The sequence below is a fragment of the Oryx dammah genome, unplaced genomic scaffold, assembly GCF_014754425.2.
Source record: "Oryx dammah isolate SB20612 unplaced genomic scaffold, SCBI_Odam_1.1 HiC_scaffold_27, whole genome shotgun sequence".
Lineage (NCBI taxonomy): Eukaryota > Metazoa > Chordata > Mammalia > Artiodactyla > Bovidae > Oryx > Oryx dammah.
Genome location: NW_024070211.1, coordinates 2,366,972 through 2,381,836, shown reverse-complemented (window position 1 = coordinate 2,381,836; position 14,865 = coordinate 2,366,972). Strand labels below are relative to the sequence as shown.

Here is a 14,865-nt window from a genome sequence, read left to right as displayed (position 1 = left end):
GTGCTTTTCGCACCCGCCAGGCCCTGGGCTCCAGAGAGGGCTGGGGCGGCCCACCTCCTGGTGCCCGGTCCAGCGCGCGGCGGCGCTCTCCTGGCTTGAGGGGGACAAGGCGGTGGCTGAGTCGCTGCTTTGCAGCGGTTCACTGCTGCTGCTGAGAGCCCGGTGGCTCAGCTGGTGAAGAATCCGCCTGCAGTGCAGGAGACCCTGGTTCGATTCCTGGGTCGGGAATATGCCCTGGAGAAGGGCAAGGCTGCCCACTCCAGTATTCTGGCCTGGAGAATCCCGTGGACTGTACAGTCTGTGGGGTTGCAAAGAGTCGGCTGAGCGACTTTCACTTTCACTGCTGCTGCTGAGTGCCCGGGGGCAGTAAGGAATCTGCCTGCAATTCAGAAGCCCTGGGTTCAGTCCCTGGGTCAGGAAGATCCCCTGGAGAAGGGAACGGCTTCCCACTCCAGTATTCTGACCTGGAGAATCCCTTGGACAGAGGAGCCTGGCGGGCTACAGTCCACGGGGTCACAAAGAGTCAGACACAGCTGAGCGACTAACACACTCACACTGCTACTAAGGCCCAGAGAGAGGCATCTGGAACCTTCCAGATGGTGGAGGGTGGGGAAGGGGGAAGACACTGCCCTCCTCTTTCCTGCCAGGATGTTGAGACCTGTGGCTGCTGGAATTCTCCAGCCTCTCCAGTCTTCCCCACCGCAGCAGTGGATTTTCCTTCGTTGAGCAGACCTGTAGCTCTGCACTGGTCTCTCTTCAGATCTGTAGGGTGACCGCAGGAGATGGAGGTCCCCCTGTGACACCGAGGATGTGGGCACCAGGCCGCACAGCTTACCAGAGGCCCAACTGGCCCCGCATCGCATTTCTTCCTGTGTTTGGGGCAAGGTGGGGCCTGAGGAATGTGCACTTCCTTGGGTGTGGTGGGTGCAGCTGGGGCTCACAGGGAGGAGAGGGAGGAGAAAGCCTCAGGGCTCATGGGAGGGGGGTCCTAGGAGACCGGCCCTACCCCCCGCCCCAACCTCCACTGCACAGGCCCCTTCCTGCTCTTCCTGACTTGTCTTCCCTGCTCTGGGCCTTTGTCTTTGCTCTTCCCCCTGCCTGGAACACTCTTCCCAGCTCTTCTCAGACCTCCTCCAGGTCGCCGGCAGAGGTCACCTCCTCCGTGAGGCCCTCCCTGACCACCCCAGCTGAAGTAGCCCCGCCCTCCTCCTTCCTTAGTTATTTTCTTGTCCTTTCCATCTCAGGCTCCGTCTCGGGTTTCCCTGGTGGCTCAGACTGTAAAGAATCTGCCCACAACGCAGGAGACCTGGGTTTGATAAGATCCCCTGGAGAAGGGCATGGCTGCCTTCTCCAGTGTTCTTGCCTGAAAAAGCCTGTGGACAGAGGAGCCTGGTGGGCTGCAGGCCCCGGGGTCACACAGAGTCGGGCGTGGCTGAGCAGCTGACCCTTTCGCTTTTTTAGTTGCAGTGGCGTTTCTTCTTTTTTTAAATTTTTATTATTACTTTGGCTGCACCCCAGCCCCGGACTGAAGCCGCGCCCGCTGCCGTGGGCGCTTACAGTCTTAGCCACTGGACCGCCAGGGAAGCCCGAGTGTCCCCTTCTTGCCCGTGTCCTGCACTGGAGGCCGGCTGCGTGCGGTCAGAGGGTCGCTGTCTTGGTCAATGCTGTCCCTCCAGACGAGCAAGCTGCCTCGCAGCCTGGTGGGGTCAGCAGCGACCTGCGCGTACAGCCCGGTGCGATGTCCTTTAGGCCTCCAGGCCGGGTGTCTGAGCCCCAGAGCCCTTCTCAGTGAGAAAGGAAAAAAAGCGCCAGACTGTTTGGTTCTCTCGTGTGTAAGCCCTCAGCCTCAGACTCCCTCCCCAGGGGGGTGATGAGGTGGGCGGGCCAGCCTGCTTCAGACTGCCCAGCAGAGGTCTCCGTGCCCCCCACCCCCGATACCAGGCAGCGCCCGCTTGCCCAGGGAGGAGCTGCTACCTCTCACCCCACCGTGGAGTTGCTGCACCTGCTGACTACTGCCAGCCCCTGCGCCCTTGTCCCTCCCCAGATCAGCTGCCGTCACCTGGTCCTGCAACAGGCTCCCCCTCACACCCCAGCCCCAGAGGCCTGCGGTCCCTGCGGTGTGCGTGAGCGGGAGCCGACTGGCCCACCTGCAGGCGTGTTCCTCCCGGGCTCTGCCCGTGGGGCGTTGACTGGAGGGAGACAGAGCTGAGTGTTTCTTGATCTTGGCCTTGAACGAGTCCTTTTCCATTTAGGACCTAAATTACCGTATTTCTGTCATAGGCCACCGGTGAGGCCCTTCCGGTGCCACCATGATTTTTATCAAATCTGACGTTCCCTGTGTGTCTTCGAGGGCCTTTTTCATCACTCTTTTCCTCATTTACAGCTGGGAAAACTGAGGCCTGGAGGGGAAGGCCTACTGCTGAGGTTCCTCCCGCTCTGGAACGACGGACTCTTTTTGGAAAAATTTAAGGCTGCATTTATTAACAAGTTTTTTCATTTAAGTGTGTGTTATTTTGTATAACGTTTTGTATATGTATTTTTTCATTCAAGTATGTTATATAAAATGGTATTTTTTATATACCATTTTCACCAATATAAGATTATATATATATATATAGATAGATACATTCTTTAATATTCTTTTCCATTATGATTTACCGGAGGATACTAAATATAGTTTCCTGTGCCATACAGTAGGACCTTGTTTATCCATTCTATAGGTAATAGCCTGGACTTACCTGGTGGCTCAATGGTAGAGAATCCGCCTGCCTCTGCAGGAGATGCTGGGTCGATCCCTGGGTGGGGAAGATCCCCTGGAGGAGGAAATGGCACCCCACCCCAGTATTCTTGTCTGGAAAACTCCATGGCTAGAGGAGGCTGGCGAGCTGTGGTCCACGGGGTCACAAAGCGCCGGACACGACTGGACGACGGAGCGCGCACACACACGCAGCAGCTTCCACCTGCTAACCCCAGCCTCCCCCTTCAGCCCTCCGCCAGCCCCCTGTCCTCTGTCCATGAATGGGGTGACCAACCCACCTTGGGGCCCCCAAACACATTAGGGACGGCACCACTGGTGGTCACTGATCAGTGAGGTCATGGGGTCAAGAGTGAATAGGGTCTCCAGAAAAAGGAGTTCTTGGCATTCAGTCCCCAGGAATCAGACCCTGAACGCCCACAGCAGCCCTCCCCGTGGCTGCGAGCTGAGCTCAGGGCACCCCTCCGAGTTCACGGCCCTCCCCTTGGTGTTCTTGCCCACCTGGAGCTCACGTCCTTGTGCTATCAGCTGGTTCCCATCCGGATGAGACTAAGGTGTGGGACGTGCTGACTTTTCTACTTAGAGAAAGGAGTAACTTGGGTCTGTTTGGGAGAAAGTCCGCCTCGTGGGGAAATAGAGGGAGACTAAGCCTGCTCTATGGGAAAAACACTCAGGCGTGGTTCTGCACCTGTGAATTGCAGCTTCAAGCAACCGTGTGAGTCTCTGTGGTGGTTCTCATTTAGGAGATGGAGGCATAGGTTCAGAGGAGGCAGGTCAGATGCCTGAGGACGGAGTAGCAGGACCTGGGCTTGAACTTTGGTTTTGGACTCCAAGGCTGGTTCTCATCCCCCAGTTCTATAATGGGTTTGCATTTCAAGGTTCTGGGCCAGCCCAGGTACCCCTGAAGGAGATGGGGGTGCTGGGGCTGGCGCTGCTGACCTGCGCGCCTCTGTTCCCCGCCAGGCTGTGTTGGAAGCACGTCTCCTCCGTCCAGGTGGCCAATGAGCCCGTGCTGGCGTTCACACGGGGCAGTCCCGAGCGAGATGCGCTGCAGAAGGTAATGGGGGGGCAGTGAGGGGCACCCAGTAGTGCCTGGAGGGCCTGGTGGAGACAGCCTTCAGCAGCTCCCATGAGACCTGTCCGCGCCAGCAGCCACCCACCCCCTTCTGCCCCTATCCCCAGCCCTGGGAGCACCCGGGAATCGGCAGAGCCGTGTGCTGGGGACGGGGGTACCTGGGAGCAGCGGGGTGGCCGCCTGGGCCTCTGTGGGGTCCCAGGTCAGGGGTCATTAGTCTGCAGATAGTTTGTGCTTGAAAACATCCTCCGGGGAATCCCCTGGACTGTGATTAGGATGTGCTTTCACTGCTGAAGTTGTGGGTTCCCTCCCTGGTTGGGTAAGATCCCACCAGCCACAAGGCACAGCCAAAAAAGTTTCTCCCATTAACTGCTGGGGTTTTTAAATTGTGAGATTTCACATAAATTTCAGACCTAGTTTTTAAAATCTCCTCCCTAATTGGAGGAGCTGGCAACACCGGCCTTGGCTTCTTGCAGGCCAGGAGGTAACGGGCCGATCGGGAGGACGTGTCTCTGCCCCCGGACCGCCCTCCCTTCTCTCTGGGGCTGCTCTGCAGACCCTGCCTCGGGGTTTCGGTGGGCAGCAGGAGGGAAGGAAGGGCTCACATGGCCTCTTGTCCTCTCCCCAGGCCCTGAAGGAGCTGAAGGGCCGGACAGAGGCCATCCCGTGCGTGGTGGGGGACGAGGAGGTCTGGACCTCAGACGTGCGGTACCAGGCATCGGTAAGTCCAGCGGGCCTGTGGGGCTCGGCTGCTCCCCAGAATCCTGGGGCGTGTAAATGTGCCCCGGGGGCTCTGCCTCCAAAGGGGCTTCGAGTCCACCGTGGGCTTTTGAATTCCGTGGACCAGTGGAAAACTTCCAAAGGCAACCTTGGGGGACTCTCATAAAAGGTGCCGGCATCACGCCTGCCATGGGGAGGTTAGAAATAGCAAGGGCCCCCAGCTTCGCCTTCGCTTACAAAGCTGACCCCCTAACCACCTAGAGAGCAGGAAGCAAGGGTACAGTCAGCATCAAAGCAGATCCTGCCCTTCACAGACACACACTACTCTCTACACAACAGACACACGCCACTCTCTACACAACAGACACACGCCACTCTCTACACAACAGACACATGCCACTCTCTACACAACAGACACACGCCACTCTCTACACAGAAGACACATGCTACTCTCTACATAACACACACTACTTTCTACACAACAGACACACACAACTCTATGCACAACAGACACACGCTACTCTATACACAAGACACTCTCTACACCACACACACTACTCTATACACAGCAGACACACTACTCTATACACAGCAGACACACACTACTCTATACATAAGAGACACACACTACTCTATACACAACAGACACACGCTACTATATATATAACAGGTAAGCAACAAGGATTCACTGTATAACATGAAACAATATTCAGTATCTTGTAATAAACTGTAATGGAAAATAATCTGAAAATGTATATATACGGTTATATATATATGTTTAACTGAATCACTTTGCTATACACCTGAAACAGTATACTTGAATAAAAAAGAAGATAATTCTTCCAAAGAAGGCAGTTACCAAAGCCCTGCTCTGTTTTGGGAACCAGTGGTCTAGCTGACCATGAGCTCAGCGGAGGTGAGCTCCCTGGGTGTGGCCAAGTGTCGCCTCCTCCTAGAAGCCCTCCTGGTGCAGCCCAGGCTCCGTCCACAGACACACCTGTGAGGCCCTGTCCCCTGTGCGCAAGCTCCTCGTGCAGTCCCTGCCACTCCCCTTGGAGGCTGGAAGAGCAGGAGGTTAGCCACCCATTTTACAGATTGGGAGAGGCTCAGAGGTGTCTGTGACCACCGTGGGGTGGTACAGTTAGACATGGAACAGGGATGAGGGATCCAGGTTCCCCAGAACCATACCTCCTTGATTGGACTCACTTTCTATTAAACTTTTTCTCCATGCCTGTACAGCACGCGGGATCTTCTTTCCCCAGCCAGGGCTCAAGCCCATGTCCCCTGCGGTGGAAGCACAGTCTCTTATCCAGTGGGCTGCCATCGGAGCCCCTTGATTTTCATTCCTGTGAGTTCATTCGCGCCCTGACTGTTTCTAAGGGACTTTAGAAGCAGCGTGCTAGTTAACATACGGCAGCAAGATAGTCTTCTTGCTCTGACTGGCTGGCCACAAAATTGTGAGGCCTTGGGCGCTTGCTGGAGATGGCCGCAAACTTACTTTTAGGCCTCCTGGTTCGCAGGGGAGAGGAGACCGCACCATTGACCCTAGCCAGAATGTTCCTGAGATAACATCCCACTTGTGTAGTTGGAGGAACGCAGCCATTCCTGGGGCTGGGCCTGGAGAGAAAGTTCTCCCGGAGGAGTCAGAAGGATGCAGTGATGTGACGAGCAGCGTCCCCACGAGCGTCCTCATCTCCCGCACAGATGTTCCGTGGGGCTGCTTCTCGCCCACTGGTGTCTGGGCACGTCATCAAAGCCCATCGCCCGAGGATGCCCACAGGTCACCCTGCAGGCCCCACATCTACTGCCGGGCTGGGCTTTCCATCTGGAGCTTCGGCTGCAAGTTGGCCACCGGGAGCTTCGTTTCCGAAACCTAAAGACGGGGCCATTTCATGTATAAATCCAAACGTCCAGCTTCTGTTGGCAGAAGGAAGGTGTCGCCACACGAGTGGCCCCCTGTGAGCCCCCGTGCGGGGCCAGCCACCAGCGCCCCAGTCCCCGCCGCCCCCAGCCCCCTCCGCTCAGCCCTCTCGCCTCTCTGGCCTCTGCAGGCCTCTCGGAGCCACGGCCGGAGCCGCAGCGGGTCTGCGTGTCCCTCCTGCGCCCTCCTTCAGCCTTCCTCTCAGCAGGGAACACGCAATAGGACAGCCTGCTCTCTCTAATGAGTCCCTGGTTGATGGTTAGGAAATAGCATCCACAATTGTGCCCGCAACTGTCCGTCTGTTCAAGGGTGAGAGTGACATTCCCTGGGGGCAGCTGGGATCTTGCCCAGGATTCACGGCTGAATGGAAGTCTGCGTTCACCTAAGGCTGAACCCCTGGGTCGACTTCAGCTGCAGGCAGAGGCCCCGTTCCATCCTTTTTTGTCCCGTGTCACAGCAGGGACAGTTTCAGCCCAGAAAGGCTTAAAGCAAATAGCCAGCGTGGCTGCGCACAGAAGCGGGATGCGTGTCTGTGTGAGCCACGCGTACCTGTGTTCTGACGTTAGGGATGCGCGTGGAGTTTCCAGCTTTGTGCGGTGCCAGTTGGAAAGTAAGTGCCATGTAGATGAAGTGATTTACTCCTTGGCATTATTAGCGAGAAACCTGTTTAAAGTTGGAAAACAGTTTCCGAAAGGGTGACTTTAGCTGTTTCTAGGCGGGGTACTTAAGGGGCTTCACTGATGGTTCAGATTAGGTACAGAATCTGCCTGCAGGGCAAGAGACCCAGATTCCATCCCTGGGGCGGGAAGATCCTCTGGGGAAGGGAACGGCTGCCCACTCCAGGGTTCTTGCCTGGAGAACTCCATGGACAGAGGAGCCTGGCGGGCTATAGTCCATGGGGTCACAAAGAGTCAGGAGGTACTTATAAACCATGATAATAAAACCCATCCATCCATCCACCCATTCATCCATTCAAGCGCCCTCAGCGCCACACCCAGGGGGCCCGGGTGCCGGGACCCAGTGATGAACAGATGGCTCTGCCCTCACGGAGCCGACCTTGGGGAGAGTGAGGTGGGTGTACATGTCGGCGAGGAAACAAACGAGAGATACCCAGATGTGAGAGGAGCTGTGGAAAGCGCAGGTGATGGGCTGGAGATGTGAAGGCCACTTACGGTGGGGTGGTCCACGGGCCCCTCTGAGGTGGCATCTTGAGTTGAACCACAGGGGTGAGGATGGGCTGGGGACTCACTGCCAGCCTAGGGTCACAGGTGCAGAGTCCAGAGGAGGCTGGGGGGGGCTGCAGAGCAGGGAGGGAGCCGGTGGGGCTGGAGCATTCGGTGCGATTCTCGTTGGCTGCGGTTCAGAGCCTCTTCCAAGAGCCCGGGGAATGAACCACTGGAGAGGGTGAAGGAGGGTGAGAAAAAGCCCATGGCTCATTAGAATGCTTCCTGATTTTAGCCTGGCAGAGGGGTTAAGAATGTGGGCTTGGCAGAAGTGAGTTCAGACAGAGATGTTTGGAGGGCCAGGTGCCTATGGGCAGCCAGGGAGCTGGGATGGGAAGGTGGGTGGGGGGCTATGATGAGGAGTCTGCAGCAGGTGGTCCAGGGAGGCCAGGGAAGGTCTTGTGCATGACGCCACGGGAACACTTGGAACAAAGCCCTGAGGATTCCACATGAGGCTCAGTGGACGTCCGAGGAGTGTGTGTGGGGGGTGGTCTGCCCAAATCAGTGAGCTCCTCATTTGCCCCCACGCAACTGGAGAAGACCTCCTGGGGATTGGAGCGGGGAGAGCGAGTATGTGGAGGACTCTGGCCTGGCAGGCAAGCTCTGAGCCCAGCTCTGTCCCCACTCGCCTGGGGAGGGCTCCTCCCTCATGGACAGCAGCCTCACCCTGCTGTCTTCTTGCAGCCCTTCAACCATGGACACAAGGTGGCCAAGTTCTGCTACGCAGACAAGGTGAGTCCCTGGCGACCTGCCTGGTGAGTCGGCCTCCACTGCCATGGGGGTGGAGGTCAGTTACTGCTTCCCTCTTGGGCCGTGGTCGGGGTGGAGGGGGCTGGCACTGAGGGTGTCCCTGGGCAGGTGTCTTTGCCCAGGCCGGGTGTGCCAGGGCTCACGTGGGCCTAATGAGAGCTGCCTGGGCCAGGGCTGGGGCATGCCCTGACTGGGGGAGGCGATTCTGGAAGGCTGAACCCGGGAAACGGGAGGCATCGCGGAGAGAAAGGGGCAGAGACCTGGCATCAGGGAAGGTCAGCAAGAGGGCGCGGGGTCAAGGCGCTGGCATCACGTGCCAATGAGGGCAGTTGGCAGCTGGGGTGCCAGCCACAGGGGTCTGTCTCTGGCTGCAGTTCTGGCCCGACAAGGACAAGGTCAGGTCCTGACATCACGGGCTGCAGGCCCCGAACAGCGAGTTTGGGAGTACTGGGCTCCGGGAGCCGGGGGAGGCCACGAGGGGAAATGGAGCGAGTCCTTGGCATGTGGACCCACCTGGCAGGCCCCTCGGGCTCCTCCTGATGGGAGCGGGGCAGGCTCTGAGCCTGGGGCAGCCCAGCTGGCTGTGGGACCCAGTGTCTGCCTCTGTCAGGAGGAGGGAGGCAGGGGTCCTCCCTAGGTGGACAGGGACCTCCAGATGGCTCCTCTGGGACTCTTCCTGCTGCAGGAGGAAGCCCCCAACCTCTCCCTCTTCATCAGGCCCTGCTCCACAGAGCCATCGGGGCCGCCTTGGCCGCCAGGAAGGAGTGGGACCTGAAGCCTGTAGCAGACCGGGCGCAAGTCTTCCTGAAGGCAGCCGACCTGCTGAGCGGGCCGCGCAGGGCCGAGGTCCTGGCCAAGACCATGGTGGGGCAGGTGAGGTGCCCACAGCGCAGTGGGGGCTGTGGGGGTCATACCTCATCCAGTTCTGCAGACATCACCAGGACCCACCAGGCCTAGGAGAGAGGACAGTTCAGTTTAGTTCAGTCGCTCAGTCATGTCCAACTCTTTGCGACCCCATGGAGCACGCCAGGCTCCCTGTCCATCAGCAACTCCCAGAGCTTCCTCAAAACTCATGTCCATTGAGTCAGTGATGCCATCCAACTATCTCATCCTCTGTTGTCCCCTTCTCCTCCTGCCTTCAATCTTTCCCAGCATCAGGATCTTTTCCAGTGAGTCAGTTCTTCACATCAGGTGTCCAGAGTATTGGAGTTTCAGCTTCAGCATCAGTCCTTCCAATGAACACCCGGGATTGATCTCCTTTAGGATGGACGGGTTGGATCTCCTTGCAGTCCAAGGGACTCTCAAGAGTCTTCTCCAACACCACAGTTCAAAAGCATCAATTCTTCTGCGCTCAGCTTTCTTTATGGTCCAACTCTCACATCCATACATGACCACTGGAAAAACCACAGCCTTGACAGACCCATATATATTATAGGCCAGGTGACTCGAAGTACGCTTGCATGCCCTCCTCTGTAAGCAGCCCCTCGCGTCCGTCTGTCCCTGCCCTGGGCCAGGCCCTTGTTGTGCTTTGCCTGGACTGACAGTAGCCCTGCGCGGTCCTCCAGGCTCTCTCAGGCCCCCAGGCCTCACAGCGTTCTCTGTGACACCCCCAGCAGGTCACTCCAGGCATATGAACCACCAAGCTCTCGCTGTCTGGCTGCAAGGCATGTCCCAAATCCTGAGCCCGGCCCCCAGGGCCCTTCCATCCCCACCTCTGTCCAGCTGGCTAGCTGCTGTGCCGTTCCCTGCAGGTCATCCCGCCCACGATGTCACCAGTCTGGACCTAGCCAGGCTCCTGGACACTGCAGACATCCTGACCCCAGTCTCTGGCCCAGGTCCCCCGAATGTTCCCTGTCTTCTCTGCCCTGTGAACTTTTTTTTTTTAATTTATTTTTCACTGGCTGTGCTGGGTCTTTGTTGCTGTGTGAGCTTCTTCTCCAGTTGCAGTGATCGGGGGCTATTCTCCAGTTGTGGGACGCAGGCTCCCCATTGCAGCGACTTCTCTTGTTCTGCACAGACTCTAGGGCCACGGCCCAATAGTTGGGGTGCCTGGGCTCCAGAGGACAGGCTCAGGCATCGTGGTTCACGGGCTTAGTTGCTCCGAGGCGTGTGGGATCTTCCCAGACCAGGGTGCGAACCTGTGTATCCCGCATTGGCAGGCGAATTCTTTACCACTGAGCCACCAAGGAATCATCCCCTACTTTGTGAACTGTCAAGGTCTAGCCCAGGCACACCTCCTCTGTGAGACTTCTGGGACCTCACCAGTCCAGAAGGACTGGTCCCACTTTTGTGCCCCTCCCGACATGCTATTCCTTCTGTACTTAGAGCTCAGGTCGCATTGGGGTGTGATGATGACTTCATATGTGTTTGCTGGACTTTTACAGAGATCTTCCCTGTAGCTAAGATGGTAAAGAATCTGCTTGCAATGCAAAGCTCTTTGGGCTTGGCAATCATATGTTAGTGTTTTCTGTCTTTCTTTCTGGGTCTTGCTCTGTGTCTTCCTGGAGTCACGGAAGCTCCTAATTAGCGCTTTTGGAGTGAGTGCTTATTGGGCTGGCAGGTAGCACTCAGAGCAGAGTGCGGGGAAGGAGCTGAGGGAGAGGGTTCATTTCACGAGGATCTTGGCTCCGCCCACGGCTCAGGCTCCACCCACATCCCGCCCACAGCCCCGCCCGGTCGCCAGCCTGTAGCGAGAGCGCCCTCTGCTGCACAGAGCTGCTACGACACCCCCACCACCAGCCCAGTGTCTCCCGATTGAGCCGAGCCCCCCGGGGTGGATGTTGGGTCTCCAGAGGGTCCCAGGTGAGCCACGCCTGGGCAGGAAGAGGCACACACACTCCAGGACCAAAGGAAGATGCCTCTTTATTTGACCTAAGACTCAGAAGCTCGTAGGACGCACGGTGGCTGTGCGGAGCAGGGGGGCAAGTGGGCAGGCGCAGAGAAGCAGGCAGGGGGGTTCCCTTCCCCGGCGTGGCGTCCGGGGCAGGGCGAGCAGCCGCCAGCGACCGCGTGTGCAGGGAGGGGCTGCGGATCCCGGAGAGCCCGGCTCCCGCCGCCCAGAGGCCTTTCCCCACGGCTGATGTTTGCAGTCCTCAGGTCCCCTGGTTCTTTCTCCCAAGCACACGTGTGCATCATGGGACTGCGGGCACAGGCTCCAGCGTCGGGAGAGGGCTCTCGGAGGCAGGCCTTCACCGCTGACCGCGGGGCCCTCTCGCCTGGCAGGGGAAGACGGTGATCCAGGCGGAGATCGACGCTGCAGCTGAACTCATCGACTTCTTCCGCTTCAACGCCAAGTTTGCCGTGGAGCTGGAAGGCGAGCAGCCCCTCAGCGTGCCGCCCAGCACCAACAGCGTGCTGTACCGGGGACTGGAGGTACCGCCCGGGGGTGGCGCGGGCGGGGAGCCGCGGGAAGCCCTGGGCCTGGCCTCACTGCCTCTTCTTCCCCAGGGCTTCGTGGCGGCCATCTCCCCCTTCAACTTCACTGCGATCGGCGGCAACCTGGCAGGGGCTCCGGCCTTGATGGTGAGATGTGGACAGCGGACTGGTGGGTGGCAGGACCGAGTCATCGCTTCCCCCTCAACAGTCAGGAGGCCACGTCCTCGCCCTGGGGCCCCACCCTTGTCGGGAGACGCACACAAAGTGGAGGCAGCTGGCCGCCGTGGAGAGGCTTCCGGGTCCGAGGCTGATCTGCGTCCCCACGTTGCCCCACTCTCCCTGGGTGATCCCAGGCGAGCCCCTGCCCTCCTCTGAGGCCATTTCCTCATCTGCGAGATAGAAATAACAAAAGCTTACGTTACAGGGTTGGGGAGAGCAAGTGAGGCCGTGTTATGACTCGTCTTAACACCAGGCAGGCCTGGCCCAGTGCAGGGTCAGTGTTATGCAGGGGTTGCTAATGATGATAGTTGCAGCTCGCCTTTGAATGCTTGCTCTGTGCCCGTGACTTATTTGTCAGGGTTGCGTGGCTGACAGATGATGAAACGGGTAGAGGTTTGGGCTTGGTCTGTCTCGGTGGCCTTGGAGTCAGAGGGCTCCACTGCTGTGGTCAGGATGCAGGTGGCCGTGAGCGCCTGTGAGTTGGTGGGGGAGCTCTCCCACCACCTCAGGGGGCCTGGGTCGCCAGGGAGCAGCAGGGGGAGGGCTGAGTGGTCGGGGCGGCTGGGAGGTCTGGGAGGTGCTCGCGCGCGGGCCCGTCTTCGTGCGTCTGTGCTCAGGTGTGCACACACCCGGCGCCCACGTGCCGTCCTCCAGAACACGTGTGGACGGGGCCCTGTGTGTGCTGGCCCAGCCTCGCCCCGTGGGCGCCGGCGACTGGGAAACGCCCAGAACAGACCTGCCCGAGCGGTGCTGGCAGGACCAGTTGGCACGGACTTCTGGAGGAAGGGAGCCTCGGCCAGAGCATGGGAGCAGACAGGGCAGAGCGTCAGCTCATTCTCGAGGACTTTGAGGGTCCAGTGCCCAGCAGCTGGGGGACTGGGGCCAGCTAGGGGACATCCTGGCTTGCACGGGGACCTACCTGGTGGCTGCAGCTGAGGGATGGCTGTACCTTGGGGTAGGGTGGGGGTGGGGCTGCTGGCCTCCCTCGGCCTTGTGAGTCATCACTGTGCCTCCCGGGCAGGGCAACGTGGTCCTGTGGAAGCCCAGCGACACCGCCATGCTGGCCAGCTATGCTGTCTACCGCATCCTCAGGGAGGCCGGGCTGCCCCCCAACATCATCCAGTTTGTGCCAGCTGACGGGCCCACCTTCGGGGACACTGTCACCAGCTCAGAGCACCTGTGTGGCATCAACTTCACAGGCAGTGTGCCGTAAGTCCCCGAGGAGGGCTGGGCAGGGTAGCCTGGGGATGCTCCCCAGACCTTCCAACCTCTGTCTGAGAACCGGGGCTGTGAACTCAGGGGCCAGGCATTGACTGTGTCCCGCTTCCTCACTAAATGGCCCTTGGGTGAGCCCCTTCACCTCTCTGAGCGTCCATATGTGCTGATTCCTACCTTGCAGAGTCATTGTGAGGGTCAGACTAGTTAGTGGACAGGAAAGAGTGTCACAGGCCAGAAGCAGCCTACAGGTATTTGGTGATACGGATTTTGATGCCACCTCTGTCCCTAGAAAGGACAAAGGGGAGCTTGGAATGAATTGGAGGAGAAGTCAGGAAGGCTTCTTGGAGGAGGTGGCCTCTAAGCAGAGGAGTGGGCCAGGGGGAGGTGGAGGAGAGCAGTCTCGGCAGGAGAACGCGCATGCAGAGGCATAAGGCTGACGCTCTTGTGCTCTGGGAGGTGGACGCGGTCCCGTGAGGCTGGAGTGGGCAGCTTGGGGCTGAGGGTTGGGGGGTGGGGGCGGCAGGTGGTTTGGTCACAGCTGTGTTTCCGTGCACTTAGCTGATGTTTACTCAGTCCTGTTCTTGCTGGGCTCTGCTGATGCTAAGGCTGGGCAGTGAACGTGTGGACGGTCAGGTCCTGCCTCTGGGGGTTGTTTTTGTTTTGTTGTGACTGCACTGGGTCTTAGTTGAGGCATGTGGGATCTAGTCCCCCTGGCCAGGGATCAAGCCCGGGCCCCTTGCATTGGGAGTGTGGAGTCTTAACCACTGGACCGTCAGGGAAATGCCTCTTGAGTGATTAGACTTGTGACTGTAGGACCCGTGAAGGTGTTTGGACTTTATCCTGAAGATGGTAGGAGCCATGGAAGGTTACCTTCAGGACCGTGAAAGCGACAGTGTCAGTCACTCACTCGTGTCTGTCTCTTTGCAACCCCTTGGACTGTGGCCCACCAGGCTCCTTGTCCATGGAACTCTCCAGGCAAGAATGCTGGAACAGGTTGCCATTTCCTTCTCCAGGGGATCTTCCCGACCTAGGGATGGAACCTAGGTCTCCCACATTGCAGGCAGGTTCTTTAGAGGGAGTGGCTTAATCAACCAGACCTCTGTTTCAGGCAGAGCCTGGATGGTCGCTCTCCAGCTGGACCTGGCCAGCGGCCCTGTGCTCTTTGACTCCTGATGGAGATGGATGGCCATGTACCACCGGGGCAGTTTCATGTGAAAATCCAGATGGGGCCCCACTTACGAACCCGGTCCCCCGGGGCCTGCATTTCCATGTGGCACCGCTGGCCGGGGCGGGTGGGTGGTCTCTGGTTCCCCGCCGTCCCGACAGGTCCTGGGCCTCCGCGTGCCTGGACAGCCTCAGCCCCTCTGGGGCCTGTGTGTGCAGCCTCTGACCTAGACGATGGCTCTGGCTGCCCTGAGCACAAGTCTCTCGCGGCTGGGAACAGGATTCAGGTTAGGAGGATCCAGAGAGGGAGAGCGGACGCCTGAAACCGGGTGGAGGTGGGAGCTGGGAGAGATGGGCTGAGGAGGGAGCCGAGAAACCCAATCGCCTGTCTGTGGGAACATCCAGGCTCGAGGCTGGAGGTGGCACTGTTCACCAAGGTGGGCTC

The 14,865-nt window shown here is 58.7% G+C and overlaps 1 protein-coding gene across 1 annotated transcript in view; it reads left to right on the top strand.

Annotated features, from left to right (window-relative positions):
• The window catches only part of ALDH4A1 (aldehyde dehydrogenase 4 family member A1), a 32,790-nt gene that overhangs the window by 9,231 nt on the left and 8,694 nt on the right, over window positions 1-14,865 (top strand). The window contains exons 2-8 of the mRNA XM_040229413.1: window positions 3,719-3,812; window positions 4,459-4,551; window positions 8,379-8,426; window positions 9,162-9,317; window positions 11,667-11,816; window positions 11,892-11,966; window positions 13,060-13,247. Coding sequence (XP_040085347.1) covers window positions 3,719-3,812; window positions 4,459-4,551; window positions 8,379-8,426; window positions 9,162-9,317; window positions 11,667-11,816; window positions 11,892-11,966; window positions 13,060-13,247 — 804 coding nt within the window. The remainder of the gene's footprint in view (window positions 1-3,718; window positions 3,813-4,458; window positions 4,552-8,378; window positions 8,427-9,161; window positions 9,318-11,666; window positions 11,817-11,891; window positions 11,967-13,059; window positions 13,248-14,865) is intronic.